Source organism: Physeter macrocephalus, chromosome 9 (genome assembly GCF_002837175.3).
Source record: "Physeter macrocephalus isolate SW-GA chromosome 9, ASM283717v5, whole genome shotgun sequence".
Taxonomy (NCBI): domain Eukaryota; kingdom Metazoa; phylum Chordata; class Mammalia; order Artiodactyla; family Physeteridae; genus Physeter; species Physeter macrocephalus.
Window position 1 is genome coordinate 17,742,138 of NC_041222.1, and position 20,062 is coordinate 17,762,199.

Here is a 20,062-nt window from a genome sequence, read left to right on the forward strand (position 1 = left end):
TATATATATATATATATATATATATATATATATATATATATAAAACAAAATCCCTACGAGAACATATTTCTCATCAAGCTCAGAAGGAGAGGGACTGTTTTGAAGCTGGGAAGATTTATCAGCTGCCTCGGTGACTCTTCCCAGGGAACGGGGGGGCAGGTTGCTTAGGAAGTCAGGACGGTTGATGACCACGTAAAGGAAACTCAGAGCTGTTGTACCAGCTCGAAGGCGGAGGGTACCACTGCCTCCCCACTCCATCCTTTTCAAAACTTCAAAATTTACAAAGCCTTAAATGTCTCATAAAAACGGATGAAACCAAGAGTTTAATGGGCAAGGTCCCCTTCTTATTAACCCGAGTGCCTCTCTCTGGGGAGACATGTACACCTGTCAGTGGGCCCTTGTTATCTGGGTCCTTTTTGCCTTCTCTCAATTCTAAGGTCACATACATATTTATCTCAAAAACAACTGAACCACGTTAATAGTCAGAGATGTAACACATTTTCCATTAAATCCCAGCAACTAAGATGTTGGTGGAAAAGAGACTTGTTTTTCTATCAGTTCATGTTTTTTGGGGGGCATGAAGTCTACTCACCAGCCTCTCTGTGTGGAACGTGTACTGAAATACTGGAGTGACCTAAAGCCCAGGCCCTGACGGCAGCAGGGGCAGGTAATAGCTTTATATCTGTACTATAGCATTTCATATTATTATAAAAGCTTTCTATGATACAATAACACTTATTAGTGTTTCCTTTGTGCCAAGCACCATGCTAAGCACTTTATGGCTTCATTTACCATTCTTTTACTCCTCACAAGCACCCTACGAGGTAGGTACTATTATTGTCTTTTTTTTTTTTTTTTTTAACAGATAAGGAACCAGACACAGAGGGGCTTAGTAACTTGTCCATTTGTGCCAAGCACCATGCTAAGCACTTTATGGCTTCATTTACCATTCTTTTACTCCTCACAAGCACCCTACGAGGTAGGTACTATTATTGTCTTTTTTTTTTTTTTTTAACAGATAAGGAACCAGACACAGAGAGGCTTAGTAACTTGTCCAAAGTCACACAGCCAGTAGGTGGCAAAGCTGGAGTTCCAAGCCAGGTAGTCAGGCTCCATATTCTATACTCGTAACCATGAACCTAAACAGTATCTCCCAGGATGAGATGAAATCACAGGAGTTTAGATTAAATGATAGGAAGCATTCCAATCTTTGTCATACACAGGAGCAAAGGTGACTCTGGATTATCTTTTTTCTAGATGGGAACAATCTCTCTGTGATGGTTCAAGTTTAGTCTTCCCAGTGTGGAGTCTTGGTTCTCTGGGTGTCTGTCAATAATATGATCTTAAGAAATAAGAAATCTCTACAAGGGTAGCAGGGGTGTCACTACTGCTGATGTTCTCTCTTGACTTTGACCTTGCTTCCGAGAAGATTTTTTTTTTCCCCCAAAGACAAAGAAAATAAAAGGTGAGCATGAGGGTGTGGTTTTCCAAAGGGAAAACACTCACTGTTTTACATACTGGGTCAGGGAAATCCTTTGCCATGATCTCACACTCCTTGGAGCCCATTTGCTCTGATTTTTAAACTCATTTGTTCTGATATAGCTCTATAAGCTCTCTTCCCCAAACCCCCAAAGACAGTCTTCTGGAACTAGCCTCCTCTTGTGAAGACTGGACCCAACAACCCCTTCTTCATCCCACAGGCAGGGCCTCCCATGAGCTCCAGATAGGAAAGTGAAAGGGAAGAGTATGGTGAGGGGTGAAGTGGGTGCAGCCACCTTGGTTTTTCAAGGCTGTTCTTCATGCCACTTACTTAAAGCCTGTGTAAAAGGAGCAGTCTTTGCACTTGAAGAGCTTCTTCCCACCATGCTTGTCCCTGTAATGGCGCCTGATGCTCTGGATGTAGCCCGAGGAGAATTCACAGAATTCGCAGTGAAGTACAGCTTCCATCTTCTGCTCGGTGCCCCCCGCAGCTCCAGAAAGAGGCACGGGGCTAACACGGCTGTTGTTTCTCGCCAGAGCAGCGGATTGATAGTGGTTCAACTGCTGCTGAACATCCGGAGGCTCGGAGTAGGATGAGTCTGCGGACAGATGCGGGGAGATGACACCAGACCCAAAGAACACAGTGGAGGTTTGACACTTGAAACCCCCAACATTCATTCTGAGTATTTTCTTTTAAAGGGGTTGACTATGATCCCAGCTTTCATTTACATTCTCTACAACGCATCTCTGGGGACGGGCAGGGAGGGAGGAAGCGTCACTTCTTTTACTCTGACTTTGAGGGCTCACAGCATTTAAAAATAAAATTCTGAGGTTAAAGGTTTCAAAGTGAAGGAAGAAAGTAAACTGGTTTTTTAAAGGAAATTGCAGCGTGGCAACAGGCTGCCACAGAATACCCATCCCCGTAGGTGAGATAAATAAACCCGCACAATGTACACAGGCATCCACATGAGAAAGGAAAAGCAGAAGATGCAATATCTCCTCCTTTGCAGCCCAGAATTATTCAAGCCAACCGGGAGGAGAAAAAAAAAAAAAAAAAAAAAAAAAGTCTTTAACAGAAATGCTCAAGCAACATGGCACTCACAAATATAAAAGTGTTTTATGCCTTCACTGTCGAGTGATTTAAATTTTAAAATATAAAAATCCAATAGTGTTCTCCAGGAATGGATGTTTAAAGCTTAGTCAGCATTAGGATGGAGATTTATTCATAAATCCCATTAAAATGAAATTCCAAACAAGTTTCCCGGAAAGGTATTTGAAAGCTTGCAATTCGGAGGAAAATGCTGGAAGTGACAGGCACAAACCTTAAGCCTGTGACGCTCCAATGTCATGTGGTGGGGAAATCTAATGTAGACGGGAGGTGGGAAAATCTCAGTTTCTTCCTTAAACAGTAATTTTTTTAAAGTTCTTTTAAAAAAGAGAGAGAAAGTGAAAAGAAAAAAAGGTCTTGAACCTTTTCCCAACAGGCTGCTCTGAATGTTGAGGTCAGGAATTCACCAGCATTATCACCACCATTGTCCTCTATAACCTACAACTGCCCATAAATGACACAAATGGAGTCTGTGAATCCCACACAGATGAATTTCAGTGTTAACTTTCCTTGAAAGGAAAACAAAGGACTCTTTTCTTAAGCCTTTCAAAAAGCAGGGGGGAAACGGGACAGAAACTGTACCAGCCTCCTCCTGATTTGATGGACACCCAATTTTCCAAAGTGTGATTTCCCCAGGCGGGACACGCAGGGGGGCTCTGTAAAACCCATATTTGATGAGACTGGTACCATCCATCCCATCGGCCTCAGAGCAGCTCCCTTATTGTGGGGTCACCTCTTGTCTTCAAAATACTAAAATTCCTTCCCTTCTTGTTTCCTCCTCCCCTCCTCAATTAATATTCCTCAGTATTTGTGCACGCGCGCACACGCGCGCACACACACACACACACACACACACACACACACACACACACACACACACACACACCGCCAAAAGGAAAACTCGAACAGTATCTCCGGGCCTCCATGGGTTCATTACCAGGTGTAAACTGAAGACAAAGGAAGAAAGACATAACACAACTGAATTCATTTCACCCGATTCTTTTTATCCCCTTTTTCCTTATTCCTCGACCCTAGCCCATGAACCCACTCAGGATCACAATAATGCAATTGTCAACTTCTCATTCTTTCTTTCAACAGCAGGTTTGTTCACCATTTCATGGACTGTTTGAGATGTTTTCTGTTTAGGCTCTCAAGACTAGTTTCTGCTTCAGACACACGCACGATGAAGCACAAAGCACGCTCTGCCCGCCTCTCCTGTTAACTGGGACCTGAGCTGCTGGGAAAGCACTGCCACGCCAGTACCCCGGCCAGCCCTGCCCTCTCGCCAGTGCTGGTCCTGGTTTGCTCTCAGCTCTACAGGAAAGAAATCCTGGGACCAGCAAGGCCGAAGTCAGGTCCGACTGCCCTGACCGGCCGACCATCCACAAATCTCCCCAGAGACCAAAACAAAGGAACAGCCCATTTCTCAGTAAGCAGCCACCACGGCCTCCAAGACTCAGACACAAGGCACCGGACAGCTCCAGTCCCTTTATAACAAAATTACAAACTGGCTCCTACTCAGAAGACAAACCAGGTCAATCTGTCTCCCCTACCTTCTGCCACCCCCAACCTAGAGCACACGTAAGACTCTCTTGGGTAAACTCCCCAAAGGGAGAGGAGTCTGACTCAACACATTTTGCTTGTTTCTAGGGTCTATGGCATATCATTCCACCCATCTCAAAAAACGCATTCTCAATTTTAACACGAGTGTTTCTATGTGATATGAAACTTGAAATAAAAATGCTAGAAGTCTTGGAGAAAGCATTGCAAGAAAGGACAGCTCATCACGCTTCACAAATGGCAGTGTGAAAAGAACACCTGTATGTACCCGTGTCATAAAATCCTTCTTTCCTGGTTAAAATCAGATAGACAGGTTTACTTACGGAAAGAAGCAAATCCCACCACTTAGGATACACTTGAAATAATGCCCAGGTGATAACTTTTTGGGTCTTCTGAGAGCTTTACCGTCCTCTCTGGTGCCAAGACACACTCTTCCTTGCTCTCACTTGGAGTTTGTGAATAATGTACAATTTTAGCACTTCAGGCTCTAAAGTGACAAAGACGTGAGTGTGTCTGATTCCACTGATCCTAAAAAAGCCCACTTGCTGAGCTACATAAAATCCCAGTTTGTTCACGAAGCATAGCCAGAAAGAAGAGCAGAAGAGGATGCTTTTGTGCCCAGGTTAGAAAGACAAACAGATTCTCAGCAGTGAAGGGCATGTCACATAAGTTAAAAATCATCATTAAGACTCTTTTCTTTCATTCCAAGCTTAAGAAAAGGGAAGGAAAAACACTGTGCTTGCAGAGCCCGATCTGTGGTCATGGGAACATACAGCAGCTAAAGCACAGGAGTACAGGTTACATCTTTACCGCCTCTTTGGCCAGGAATATCCACGATGGAGCCAACAGCAAAGAGGGCATTGGTCCATCCATTCTTAACCCATCCCTGAGATGTGCAGTCTCAGAAAAGAGTGTCGGTCTCTGACTTGTGACTTTATTTACGTGCAAAGTTTTGGAAATTAAATTATGATTTATAATTGCAGTTATAAAATAAATTTAGCTAAGTTATATGGAGCTATCCATTTTGTAAACTGTCCGTAATAGGAAAATGATTTTATAAAAGCAAGATCATAACAGAACTGTAGAATGGATGGTCACAGCACATCTAGGTGGGGCTTTGGAAGTTACTGAACAGCCAACAACGAATTCTCACCACTACGGTGTACGGCGTAGGTTCTCATGCCAATTTTACCCATGAGATGGCTGGGGCTGAGAATGGTTGGCCCAGCTACCGAGAGGCAGAGGTAGGATTGGAACAAAGATCTCTCTGACTCTAAAATCTGAAACTTGTCTATCAGGCATCTGACTCAATGGGTTGACCTCCGGGGTCCCGTGATGCAAGTCAGAAGAACATGAAAGCATATCTGAGCGTTCCATCAGCAAGAAACACACAGCAGAGAAGAGAGAGAGAGAAGATGGCAGTAAGGCTGAAATAGTTGAGAAAGTAACATCAGACTAGGTAGAAATGATCACAAAGAGAAAATAACATTAAACTGAATACCAAAGAAAACACTAAAACCAGCATTTCAGAGCACATGGGAAAAAAGAATCAACAAAGTAAGATTCCCGGGAAAGAAAAAGAATATCCAAAATTTCAAAATGCTTTATAAAAACAAAAAAAAAAGGGACCACCCAGGGGACATTTCTATAAGCACGCTACACAGGTAAGCACTGCAAATACCCAGAACTGGAGACGTGCCTGCCCAAGTGGCATGCTTAAGTTAGATGCTGGATAAACTGCCCACGAAAGATAATGCTCTAACATTCCTCAGGGGGGATCTGGCTGGGAAAAGAAAGGTACACGAATACAAATGGGAGATGGGTGTTTTCCGGTGGCTCTTGGACAGCTCAGGATTTCAAACCGGGGAAGGGCTGAGTTTCAGATGAGACCTCCTACCCCTCTCATTCAGTCAGGTTTCGGGAGAAATGGGAAATTTCTGGCTCTCATTCCAGCCCCCCAGGATTCCAGCCAAACCCAGGTAAGTATCCGTTCAAAGGGTTTGGTTTTGTTTTCTTTTCTTTTTTCTCCAGAGACTAGCCAGCACAGAAATAATCACTGGAAATCTATTTTATAGCAAACGAAAAATAAGTGAACTCTGGAAGAACAATAAACATGACAGAATGAAGCCCTCTTGAACATTCTGATCCAACAAAATATTCGACACCCTCTTCGTGTCAGGCCACAGGCAGGCTCTAGGGACTCAAAGTCAAAGAAGGTGCGAGGAAGGAATCCCCTGGCAGTCCTGTAGTTAGGACTCGGCGCTTTCACTGCTGGGGGCCCGGGTTCAATCTCTGGTCAGGGAACTAAGATCCCACAAGCCACATGGCACAGCCAAAAAAAAAAAGAAGCAGCTGTGAGGGATGGCTTCTAGGAGCCCCGATCTACTAGGAGAAACACAGAGTAGCTGGCTGCTATGAAGATATACGCCTGCTCCGTGTCTAACACACTTACTCCACTGACTGAAGGAATAAAAGGGGCAAAGAGAACAAATGAACAGTAACAGGAGAGTTTAACTACTGCAAGATTAAGGAAGACACGGGGAAGAGTAAGAATCAATTGGGCAGTAAATTGTGGGAGCAGCAGAGAGGACAGCTCCCTTATGCGCTGAGTGATCTGAAAAGGAAGCTGTACGGGAGGATCAATTCTCAATTTTCCGCAGCTCCGCAGAGAGGGTGTGAGTGAAGGCGAAAAAGTGGCAGCAGTACCTTGGTGCCAGCAACCACAGTTAATTATATTTGAGCTAGATGTTCATGCAGACTTGGGAGAGAGGCTCTTTGGTCAGGGCAAATCCAGTACCAGGAGAAAATAAAAGACAAAAGGATTTTAGACAAGCAAATTTTAGAGGCGGCCAGGGGAGCAAATGGTTAAATGACACCCATTCATTCGGCAAGCATTTATTGAACATCTAAGTCAATGGGTGACCCTGTTCTGGAACAGTAGGACATGGTCCCTGCCCTCAAGCAACTCACTGTCTCAGAGAGACGTGTAAATAACTGCTTGTGATACACTGCAAAGAAAAAAAAAAAAAAGTCTCAATGGAGCCACCTTATCTCCAAAGACCTAGTGGAGAAGAAGACAGAATCAGCAGTACCAGCAGTACTTGGTGACCGACGGAAGTAGGAGTGAGGGAGATGGAGGGAGGACGTCAAGAGAACCTTGAGTTCCATTAATAAACGTGATTAGTATTAGCTAGTGTGTTAATTAATGAAATCACTACCAGACGTGAAGCTACCTAAATGTTCAATGCACCACACCTCCACCTTAAGTCACAAATAGAAATTAAACAACTACATTCTTATCACAACAACAACAACAAAAGTGACTTAATTCCTACAGAGAAAAGAAATAAAGATCAGAGGATGAACCTGAGCAGAAAAATATGTACATCGGAGGGTGAGGGAGATTGCATAAGGACGGATTTTAAATCTTCAAGTCCTAAAATAGCATAGAGTTCAAAATGATGCACAGACTGTAACTTTCTCCAGAAAAGCAGGTGATTTGGCAACTGAAGGTTGGTAGCATAAGAAACCAGAAACAGAATATTACCTGTAGATAATTTAACAACAAATATGGTAAATGCCCAAAGTATAGGGGTTGGGTTGGGACCCAAATATGCTGGAAATACTGCCCACTGCTCCTAGAAAAACTGAGAAAGGCACACCAACAATGACAAGAGAGCAGCTAAAGACAAACTTTAGTTAACAGGCAGGAAGCTTTGGGAATGGCATCAACTCCTATCATACAATGGCTAAGAAACTCAGGCAAAGGACAAAAAGGGTCCAAGTATTTCCATGTACGGGATAGCAACCCAAGCACCTGCTGGTGACGAGATAGAGAATCCTCCTGCTTACCAGTGAGCTTAGACATGGTCTGAGTCTTCACCTAAAGCTGAAAAACTCTGTCTGGCGGACGCCTTAAACTCAACATGCTGCAGGCGGCCACCATCTTTGCTCACGCATCTCCGTCGGCGTTCTGACTGTTGAGTCAATGGCTCACCACTTCGTTCAAGCTCAAACTGTGGGATTCCTCCTTCAGGCTGTCAGATGTTTCCTGTGGCAGCACATTTCACCAGGTACCACATCCCAGAGACACGTGTCATTTCTTACCTCCAATCATATTCCTCTCCAGGGCCCTGCCTACCTTTCCCACTGTTCATTCACGTCCTCAGATCCCATACGGGCAACTCTTTAACAACCTCCTAGCTGGTCTTCCTTCCTCCAAGATCTGTTCTAGTTTGGCCAGCATACATGTCACAGACATATAATGTATATCACTTACATGAGTATGATGTGATTATGCCCCAGGGCTCAAGGATAAAGCCTACTCCTTGGTACATACAGCTCTGCAGTCTGGTCTCAGCCTATGTTTCCAGCCTCACTTTTGGCTAATTCCCAACTCCATGCACTTTCTGCATATCTCATCATTGGGAATCCTTGATCAAGGGCTCCCTGATTCTCTTCCTCTTCTTTATGCCTGGCAAATCCCTACCCATCCTTCAAAACCCAGCTGAAATGTCACCTACTCTGTGAGGCTTTCCCCCAACAAAATCCAGACAGAACCCTGCTCTCCTCTGTGCTTTGTCAACACACACACATAGTGATTTTCATCTGGATCTTATTATACTTCAGCTTACACTTATATATGTTCTCTTAAGCAACCTCCACCAACAAACTCGGCCTTGTCTCTCTATGCCTTTGACCTTAAAACATCCCATGGCAACAGGGTCCGGGCTGGTTGTTGGAGCACTCTCTGCAGCAGCCCCATCCACCTCTGCTTCCAGCAGTTGAGTTCATGCTAACAAAAATCAGTTTTATTTTCCCCCAAACTTCTTTGTACCTGTTTACCTGTTATATTTATATTTGTTACTGAGCTTATTCAATTTAATTAATATTACCTAAAATGATGAAAGATGGGTATAAAAGTTGCCATTTCTATGAGAGCTACATTAAGTGCTTGGAAAAGATTTGAGAAAGTCAAGTTGCTAAAAAAAAAAAATTACTGTCAAATTACATTTTGGCAAGATAAAAGATTGAGGAGAACACAGAAGTCTAGAAGGACTCTGCTCTAAGACTGTTCCACAAATGTCTAAATTATCATTCCACTTAAAAGAAACTGAAACTGGAAGTAGTAAAGGTGATTACAGTTTATGCAAGAGAGAAAACGGGGAACGCCCATCACAAGACCCAGACTCAAATACACAAGCTTGAAACCTACAGCACAATCCTGGTGAATGAATGCATCTTTAAGTGAAAATAAAATGCTTAAACCATTTTTAAAAGGATTCCCTGCATTAAGAAATTTGCAAATATCACTGAGAAACTAGGTCTTGATTATATCAAATAAGTTTCAACCGTATCTATCTATATGTTTGACCCTATTTTATATTAATTCAGAAAATACTTACTGAGAGGCTTCTGTGTACCAGGCACTTCTAGGTATTTGGGATACATCAGTGAAAAAAACCAGCAAGGATCCTTGCCCTCGTGGGGCTTACATTTTAGATTGACAGGAATAGTATCTTACGTGCTTTTACAGCCAGAGACTCATGGTCCTTTCATTCAAAAAAGTACTTAAGAAAATGTTTCCTGGATTGAATTTGCAAACAACTTTCTTAAATTCAATCCTGTACCTCTGTCTGTCTCTCTGTTTGAAGTTACGAGAACTGTTTGTAGCATAGAGCTGTCAAGATGATTCACAGATTCAAGAGGTTTACTTATTTTAAAAGATTTCTTAGGTTCTATCCGAACTCCTTTGAAACTCAATTTCTTTCTCAAGATACCTGCTGTTCACTTCTTGCTATTAACAGGGAGCAGAATGTGGCATCCAGAACATGACCAACTTCAAATCACCAATTCAACTTTCCACGTATTTCCTTTGAAGACTCTCAAAAAGGTTCTCCAGATAGAACACTGGGCCATTCCAAAGGAAAACTGTATTAGAAACTAAGCCTTGGAACACAAGCCATTTCAACTCCTCCTGGATGGCGTCTAAAGGGGAACATAAATCTCTAACGGCAGCCACGTTACTTTATTTCCTTCTTTTGATTATGCCTTGAAAACCTCCAGGCCAAGGACTCTGGCACCTCCTTGTCTTCTATCATCAGTAGAGTTCTCTGGCCTGGATGTACAAGATTATGATACAATGGCCAGGGGGGACAATGGGCACTGGATGACTATATATAGGAATTCTGGGCTTGGTTGTCATGGAGACAAACGGAAAAACAAACACCTAATCCTGAAAATAAGGTTGAGGCCAAACTTGAAGGAAACACACACTGAAAACTTCCTGTCATTCTGATGAGTAAAAACAAAACCTTGAAATATGATCAGGGAAAACAAAACAAAAAGTTAGTCTTCAAAATGACAAAAACAGCAAAAAAAAAGAGAAAAGGGGCTGAGATTTAGCATCCCATCATCCTTAAATTCACTGAAAGGGTCTCTCAAAGGCCTTATTTGGCATGAAGCTTCATGTTCTCCTTTTCTCTATATTTTCAGGGCAAGTCTGACCTAAAACAAAGAGAATTCCTGGACTTGCAATTCACTAGGTCCTATAATCGGGGACAAGCCCATTTGCTTCTCTGTATCATTTTCCCCCAGTGGCATCACCATCCACCCAGTCAATAAAATCAGAACAAATCCTTGATTCGTTTCTCTTTCATTCTGTACATTCAGTGAGTGAAAAAGCCCTACCGGTTCAACCTCCCAAAAAGCCCGTATCTGTGACCCATTCATGGTTCCACAGCCACTGCTTCTGTTCAGGCCCCTGTGGTTGCTTGTGTGACCTTGCGTTGCAGGCCGTTCCTAACTGGCTTTCTATCTTCCAGTGTCTTCTCCCCCTAAGATCCCTTTCTTTTCTGAAAGCAAATATGATCAAGGTACTCAAGCCTTCGTACAAGAAAAATGTCCAAACTCTGAACATCGGTACCCCGGCCCACCTTCATCTTCCCAGACCTACCCCACTCCACACCCACACTGCTCCCATTCAGCACTGCTGCTGCACGGAAAGTTCCTAACGTTCACTCTGTGTGCTTTTTTGCACTGCTTCTTTGTACATTCTTGCAATATCCTTCTTCGACTTCTCAGCCTGGCAAACTCATCTTTCAAAACTGAACTCAGGGCTTCCCTGGTGGCGCAGTGGTTGAGAGTCCGCCTGCCGATGCGGGGGACGCGGGTTCGCGCCCCGGTCCGGGAAGATCTCACATGCCGCGGAGCGGCTGGGCCCGTGAGCCACGGCCGCTGAGCCTGCGCGTCCGGAGCCTGTGCTCCGCAACGGGAGAAGCCACAACAGAGGGAGGCCCGCGTACCGCAAAATAAAATAAAATAAAATAAAATAAAAACTGAACTCAGTTCAAATTTACCATCACCATGAAGATCTTCCCTGATCTTTCTAGATACACTTATTCTATTCCCCCTTCAGGCTTTCCTGCTAGTACGCATGCTGCATACAGGTTAATTTATTTCGCCTCCACCAGATTATGATCTCTTTGCAAGCAGGATATCTATCCACGCATCCGTGCATGCATCCATCCATCCAACTACCCACCCATAACTTGTTTAAAGTTCATTACATCCCAGAACTTAGTTCAGGGCCTGGCCCAAAAGAGGTGCTCAATGAACGTGTTATAAAGATCCAAAAAGAGTTCAAACTGGAAAAAGTGCTCTGGGAAACTCAGATTTAACAGGAAAATCCAATTAACCAAATGTCACTCTCTCCTTGAACACTGTGGTTAACAGAGCCGCCCCATTGAAACAGTGATCCACTTTTACTGAAACAAGCCTGGGTCTTTCTTGATTATCTGGAGAATGGCTTCTGAAACATTTGAGTATTTGAATGGCAGGAAATTCATGATCCATGACCATCCCAAGAAGTCACAGGCATAATTTCTGGCTTTCACCCTAAATCAGCCAAACGTCTAAACTTTAAAACAGATGAGGGCTTCCCTGGTGGCGCAGTGGTTGCGCGTCCGCCTGCCGATGCAGGGGAACCGGGTTCGCGCCCCGGTCTGGGAGGATCCCACGTGCCACACACACACACACACACACACACACACACACACACACACACACCGCCAAAAGGAAAACTCGAACAGTATCTCCGGGCCTCCATGGGTTCATTACCAGGTGTAAACTGAAGACAAAGGAAGAAAGACATAACACAACTGAATTCATTTCACCCGATTCTTTTTATCCCCTTTTTCCTTATTCCTCGACCCTAGCCCATGAACCCACTCAGGATCACAATAATGCAATTGTCAACTTCTCATTCTTTCTTTCAACAGCAGGTTTGTTCACCATTTCATGGACTGTTTGAGATGTTTTCTGTTTAGGCTCTCAAGACTAGTTTCTGCTTCAGACACACGCACGATGAAGCACAAAGCACGCTCTGCCCGCCTCTCCTGTTAACTGGGACCTGAGCTGCTGGGAAAGCACTGCCACGCCAGTACCCCGGCCAGCCCTGCCCTCTCGCCAGTGCTGGTCCTGGTTTGCTCTCAGCTCTACAGGAAAGAAATCCTGGGACCAGCAAGGCCGAAGTCAGGTCCGACTGCCCTGACCGGCCGACCATCCACAAATCTCCCCAGAGACCAAAACAAAGGAACAGCCCATTTCTCAGTAAGCAGCCACCACGGCCTCCAAGACTCAGACACAAGGCACCGGACAGCTCCAGTCCCTTTATAACAAAATTACAAACTGGCTCCTACTCAGAAGACAAACCAGGTCAATCTGTCTCCCCTACCTTCTGCCACCCCCAACCTAGAGCACACGTAAGACTCTCTTGGGTAAACTCCCCAAAGGGAGAGGAGTCTGACTCAACACATTTTGCTTGTTTCTAGGGTCTATGGCATATCATTCCACCCATCTCAAAAAACGCATTCTCAATTTTAACACGAGTGTTTCTATGTGATATGAAACTTGAAATAAAAATGCTAGAAGTCTTGGAGAAAGCATTGCAAGAAAGGACAGCTCATCACGCTTCACAAATGGCAGTGTGAAAAGAACACCTGTATGTACCCGTGTCATAAAATCCTTCTTTCCTGGTTAAAATCAGATAGACAGGTTTACTTACGGAAAGAAGCAAATCCCACCACTTAGGATACACTTGAAATAATGCCCAGGTGATAACTTTTTGGGTCTTCTGAGAGCTTTACCGTCCTCTCTGGTGCCAAGACACACTCTTCCTTGCTCTCACTTGGAGTTTGTGAATAATGTACAATTTTAGCACTTCAGGCTCTAAAGTGACAAAGACGTGAGTGTGTCTGATTCCACTGGTCCTAAAAAAGCCCACTTGCTGAGCTACATAAAATCCCAGTTTGTTCACGAAGCATAGCCAGAAAGAAGAGCAGAAGAGGATGCTTTTGTGCCCAGGTTAGAAAGACAAACAGATTCTCAGCAGTGAAGGGCATGTCACATAAGTTAAAAATCATCATTAAGACTCTTTTCTTTCATTCCAAGCTTAAGAAAAGGGAAGGAAAAACACTGTGCTTGCAGAGCCCGATCTGTGGTCATGGGAACATACAGCAGCTAAAGCACAGGAGTACAGGTTACATCTTTACCGCCTCTTTGGCCAGGAATATCCACGATGGAGCCAACAGCAAAGAGGGCATTGGTCCATCCATTCTTAACCCATCCCTGAGATGTGCAGTCTCAGAAAAGAGCGTCGGTCTCTGACTTGTGACTTTATTTACGTGCAAAGTTTTGGAAATTAAATTATGATTTATAATTGCAGTTATAAAATAAATTTAGCTAAGTTATATGGAGCTATCCATTTTGTAAACTGTCCATAATAGGAAAATGATTTTATAAAAGCAAGATCATAACAGAACTGTAGAATGGATGGTCACAGCACATCTAGGTGGGGCTTTGGAAGTTACTGAACAGCCAACAACGAATTCTCACCACTACGGTGTACGGCGTAGGTTCTCATGCCAATTTTACCCATGAGATGGCTGGGGCTGAGAATGGTTGGCCCAGCTACCGAGAGGCAGAGGTAGGATTGGAACAAAGATCTCTCTGACTCTAAAATCTGAAACTTGTCTATCAGGCATCTGACTCAATGGGTTGACCTCCGGGGTCCCGTGATGCAAGTCAGAAGAACATGAAAGCATATCTGAGCGTTCCATCAGCAAGAAACACACAGCAGAGAAGAGAGAGAGAGAAGATGGCAGTAAGGCTGAAATAGTTGAGAAAGTAACATCAGACTAGGTAGAAATGATCACAAAGAGAAAATAACATTAAACTGAATACCAAAGAAAACACTAAAACCAGCATTTCAGAGCACATGGGAAAAAAGAATCAACAAAGTAAGATTCCCGGGAAAGAAAAAGAATATCCAAAATTTCAAAATGCTTTATAAAAACAAAAAAAAAAGGGACCACCCAGGGGACATTTCTATAAGCACGCTACACAGGTAAGCACTGCAAATACCCAGAACTGGAGACGTGCCTGCCCAAGTGGCATGCTTAAGTTAGATGCTGGATAAACTGCCCACGAAAGATAATGCTCTAACATTCCTCAGGGGGGATCTGGCTGGGAAAAGAAAGGTACACGAATACAAATGGGAGATGGGTGTTTTCCGGTGGCTCTTGGACAGCTCAGGATTTCAAACCGGGGAAGGGCTGAGTTTCAGATGAGACCTCCTACCCCTCTCATTCAGTCAGGTTTCGGGAGAAATGGGAAATTTCTGGCTCTCATTCCAGCCCCCCAGGATTCCAGCCAAACCCAGGTAAGTATCCGTTCAAAGGGTTTGGTTTTGTTTTCTTTTCTTTTTTCTCCAGAGACTAGCCAGCACAGAAATAATCACTGGAAATCTATTTTATAGCAAACGAAAAATAAGTGAACTCTGGAAGAACAATAAACATGACAGAATGAAGCCCTCTTGAACATTCTGATCCAACAAAATATTCGACACCCTCTTCGTGTCAGGCCACAGGCAGGCTCTAGGGACTCAAAGTCAAAGAAGGTGCGAGGAAGGAATCCCCTGGCAGTCCTGTAGTTAGGACTCGGCGCTTTCACTGCTGGGGGCCCGGGTTCAATCTCTGGTCAGGGAACTAAGATCCCACAAGCCACATGGCACAGCCAAAAAAAAAAAGAAGCAGCTGTGAGGGATGGCTTCTAGGAGCCCCGATCTACTAGGAGAAACACAGAGTAGCTGGCTGCTATGAAGATATACGCCTGCTCCGTGTCTAACACACTTACTCCACTGACTGAAGGAATAAAAGGGGCAAAGAGAACAAATGAACAGTAACAGGAGAGTTTAACTACTGCAAGATTAAGGAAGACACGGGGAAGAGTAAGAATCAATTGGGCAGTAAATTGTGGGAGCAGCAGAGAGGACAGCTCCCTTATGCGCTGAGTGATCTGAAAAGGAAGCTGTACGGGAGGATCAATTCTCAATTTTCCGCAGCTCCGCAGAGAGGGTGTGAGTGAAGGCGAAAAAGTGGCAGCAGTACCTTGGTGCCAGCAACCACAGTTAATTATATTTGAGCTAGATGTTCATGCAGACTTGGGAGAGAGGCTCTTTGGTCAGGGCAAATCCAGTACCAGGAGAAAATAAAAGACAAAAGGATTTTAGACAAGCAAATTTTAGAGGCGGCCAGGGGAGCAAATGGTTAAATGACACCCATTCATTCGGCAAGCATTTATTGAACATCTAAGTCAATGGGTGACCCTGTTCTGGAACAGTAGGACATGGTCCCTGCCCTCAAGCAACTCACTGTCTCAGAGAGACGTGTAAATAACTGCTTGTGATACACTGCAAAGAAAAAAAAAAAAAAGTCTCAATGGAGCCACCTTATCTCCAAAGACCTAGTGGAGAAGAAGACAGAATCAGCAGTACCAGCAGTACTTGGTGACCGACGGAAGTAGGAGTGAGGGAGATGGAGGGAGGACGTCAAGAGAACCTTGAGTTCCATTAATAAACGTGATTAGTATTAGCTAGTGTGTTAATTAATGAAATCACTACCAGACGTGAAGCTACCTAAATGTTCAATGCACCACACCTCCACCTTAAGTCACAAATAGAAATTAAACAACTACATTCTTATCACAACAACAACAACAAAAGTGACTTAATTCCTACAGAGAAAAGAAATAAAGATCAGAGGATGAACCTGAGCAGAAAAATATGTACATCGGAGGGTGAGGGAGATTGCATAAGGACGGATTTTAAATCTTCAAGTCCTAAAATAGCATAGAGTTCAAAATGATGCACAGACTGTAACTTTCTCCAGAAAAGCAGGTGATTTGGCAACTGAAGGTTGGTAGCATAAGAAACCAGAAACAGAATATTACCTGTAGATAATTTAACAACAAATATGGTAAATGCCCAAAGTATAGGGGTTGGGTTGGGACCCAAATATGCTGGAAATACTGCCCACTGCTCCTAGAAAAACTGAGAAAGGCACACCAACAATGACAAGAGAGCAGCTAAAGACAAACTTTAGTTAACAGGCAGGAAGCTTTGGGAATGGCATCAACTCCTATCATACAATGGCTAAGAAACTCAGGCAAAGGACAAAAAGGGTCCAAGTATTTCCATGTACGGGATAGCAACCCAAGCACCTGCTGGTGACGAGATAGAGAATCCTCCTGCTTACCAGTGAGCTTAGACATGGTCTGAGTCTTCACCTAAAGCTGAAAAACTCTGTCTGGCGGACGCCTTAAACTCAACATGCTGCAGGCGGCCACCATCTTTGCTCACGCATCTCCGTCGGCGTTCTGACTGTTGAGTCAATGGCTCACCACTTCGTTCAAGCTCAAACTGTGGGATTCCTCCTTCAGGCTGTCAGATGTTTCCTGTGGCAGCACATTTCACCAGGTACCACATCCCAGAGACACGTGTCATTTCTTACCTCCAATCATATTCCTCTCCAGGGCCCTGCCTACCTTTCCCACTGTTCATTCACGTCCTCAGATCCCATACGGGCAACTCTTTAACAACCTCCTAGCTGGTCTTCCTTCCTCCAAGATCTGTTCTAGTTTGGCCAGCATACATGTCACAGACATATAATGTATATCACTTACATGAGTATGATGTGATTATGCCCCAGGGCTCAAGGATAAAGCCTACTCCTTGGTACATACAGCTCTGCAGTCTGGTCTCAGCCTATGTTTCCAGCCTCACTTTTGGCTAATTCCCAACTCCATGCACTTTCTGCATATCTCATCATTGGGAATCCTTGATCAAGGGCTCCCTGATTCTCTTCCTCTTCTTTATGCCTGGCAAATCCCTACCCATCCTTCAAAACCCAGCTGAAATGTCACCTACTCTGTGAGGCTTTCCCCCAACAAAATCCAGACAGAACCCTGCTCTCCTCTGTGCTTTGTCAACACACACACATAGTGATTTTCATCTGGATCTTATTATACTTCAGCTTACACTTATATATGTTCTCTTAAGCAACCTCCACCAACAAACTCGGCCTTGTCTCTCTATGCCTTTGACCTTAAAACATCCCATGGCAACAGGGTCCGGGCTGGTTGTTGGAGCACTCTCTGCAGCAGCCCCATCCACCTCTGCTTCCAGCAGTTGAGTTCATGCTAACAAAAATCAGTTTTATTTTCCCCCAAACTTCTTTGTACCTGTTTACCTGTTATATTTATATTTGTTACTGAGCTTATTCAATTTAATTAATATTACCTAAAATGATGAAAGATGGGTATAAAAGTTGCCATTTCTATGAGAGCTACATTAAGTGCTTGGAAAAGATTTGAGAAAGTCAAGTTGCTAAAAAAAAAAAATTACTGTCAAATTACATTTTGGCAAGATAAAAGATTGAGGAGAACACCGAAGTCTAGAAGGACTCTGCTCTAAGACTGTTCCACAAATGTCTAAATTATCATTCCACTTAAAAGAAACTGAAACTGGAAGTAGTAAAGGTGATTACAGTTTATGCAAGAGAGAAAACGGGGAACGCCCATCACAAGACCCAGACTCAAATACACAAGCTTGAAACCTACAGCACAATCCTGGTGAATGAATGCATCTTTAAGTGAAAATAAAATGCTTAAACCATTTTTAAAAGGATTCCCTGCATTAAGAAATTTGCAAATATCACTGAGAAACTAGGTCTTGATTATATCAAATAAGTTTCAACCGTATCTATCTATATGTTTGACCCTATTTTATATTAATTCAGAAAATACTTACTGAGAGGCTTCTGTGTACCAGGCACTTCTAGGTATTTGGGATACATCAGTGAAAAAAACCAGCAAGGATCCTTGCCCTCGTGGGGCTTACATTTTAGATTGACAGGAATAGTATCTTACGTGCTTTTACAGCCAGAGACTCATGGTCCTTTCATTCAAAAAAGTACTTAAGAAAATGTTTCCTGGATTGAATTTGCGAACAACTTTCTTAAATTCAATCCTGTACCTCTGTCTGTCTCTCTGTTTGAAGTTACGAGAACTGTTTGTAGCATAGAGCTGTCAAGATGATTCACAGATTCAAGAGGTTTACTTATTTTAAAAGATTTCTTAGGTTCTATCCGAACTCCTTTGAAACTCAATTTCTTTCTCAAGATACCTGCTGTTCACTTCTTGCTATTAACAGGGAGCAGAATGTGGCATCCAGAACATGACCAACTTCAAATCACCAATTCAACTTTCCACGTATTTCCTTTGAAGACTCTCAAAAAGGTTCTCCAGATAGAACACTGGGCCATTCCAAAGGAAAACTGTATTAGAAACTAAGCCTTGGAACACAAGCCATTTCAACTCCTCCTGGATGGCGTCTAAAGGGGAACATAAATCTCTAACGGCAGCCACGTTACTTTATTTCCTTCTTTTGATTATGCCTTGAAAACCTCCAGGCCAAGGACTCTGGCACCTCCTTGTCTTCTATCATCAGTAGAGTTCTCTGGCCTGGATGTACAAGATTATGATACAATGGCCAGGGGGGACAATGGGCACTGGATGACTATATATAGGAATTCTGGGCTTGGTTGTCATGGAGACAAACGGAAAAACAAACACCTAATCCTGAAAATAAGGTTGAGGCCAAACTTGAAGGAAACACACACTGAAAACTTCCTGTCATTCTGATGAGTAAAAACAAAACCTTGAAATATGATCAGGGAAAACAAAACAAAAAGTTAGTCTTCAAAATGACAAAAACAGCAAAAAAAAAGAGAAAAGGGGCTGAGATTTAGCATCCCATCATCCTTAAATTCACTGAAAGGGTCTCTCAAAGGCCTTATTTGGCATGAAGCTTCATGTTCTCCTTTTCTCTATATTTTCAGGGCAAGTCTGACCTAAAACAAAGAGAATTCCTGGACTTGCAATTCACTAGGTCCTATAATCGGGGACAAGCCCATTTGCTTCTCTGTATCATTTTCCCCCAGTGGCATCACCATCCACCCAGTCAATAAAATCAGAACAAATCCTTGATTCGTTTCTCTTTCATTCTGTACATTCAGTGAGTGAAAAAGCCCTACCGGTTCAACCTCCCAAAAAGCCCGTATCTGTGACCCATTCATGGTTCCACAGCCACTGCTTCTGTTCAGGCCCCTGTGGTTGCTTGTGTGACCTTGCGTTGCAGGCCGTTCCTAACTGGCTTTCTATCTTCCAGTGTCTTCTCCCCCTAAGATCCCTTTCTTTTCTGAAAGCAAATATGATCAAGGTACTCAAGCCTTCGTACAAGAAAAATGTCCAAACTCTGAACATCGGTACCCCGGCCCACCTTCATCTTCCCAGACCTACCCCACTCCACACCCACACTGCTCCCATTCAGCACTGCTGCTGCACGGAAAGTTCCTAACGTTCACTCTGTGTGCTTTTTTGCACTGCTTCTTTGTACATTCTTGCAATATCCTTCTTCGACTTCTCAGCCTGGCAAACTCATCTTTCAAAACTGAACTCAGGGCTTCCCTGGTGGCGCAGTGGTTGAGAGTCCGCCTGCCGATGCGGGGGACGCGGGTT

The 20,062-nt window shown here is 43.5% G+C and overlaps 1 protein-coding gene across 12 annotated transcripts in view; it reads right to left on the reverse strand.

Annotated features, from left to right (window-relative positions):
• ZNF462 (zinc finger protein 462) overlaps window positions 1-20,062 on the reverse strand; it is a 161,923-nt gene that overhangs the window by 40,726 nt on the left and 101,135 nt on the right. For 10 of the 12 annotated variants that reach the window (XR_003681164.2, XM_024126149.3, XM_007102431.4 and 7 more), the window contains one exon: window positions 1,811-2,078. The exons of 1 other annotated variant lie outside the window; for it this stretch is intronic. Coding sequence is in view for 9 of the 11 variants with exons in the window: in XM_024126149.3 (XP_023981917.1) it covers window positions 1,811-2,078 (268 nt within the window). In the remaining 2 variants the exon portion in view is untranslated. Of the gene's footprint in view, window positions 1-1,810; window positions 2,079-20,062 lie in introns of those variants that run through there. One more of the 12 variants, XM_028493713.2, reaches the window with a different exon arrangement.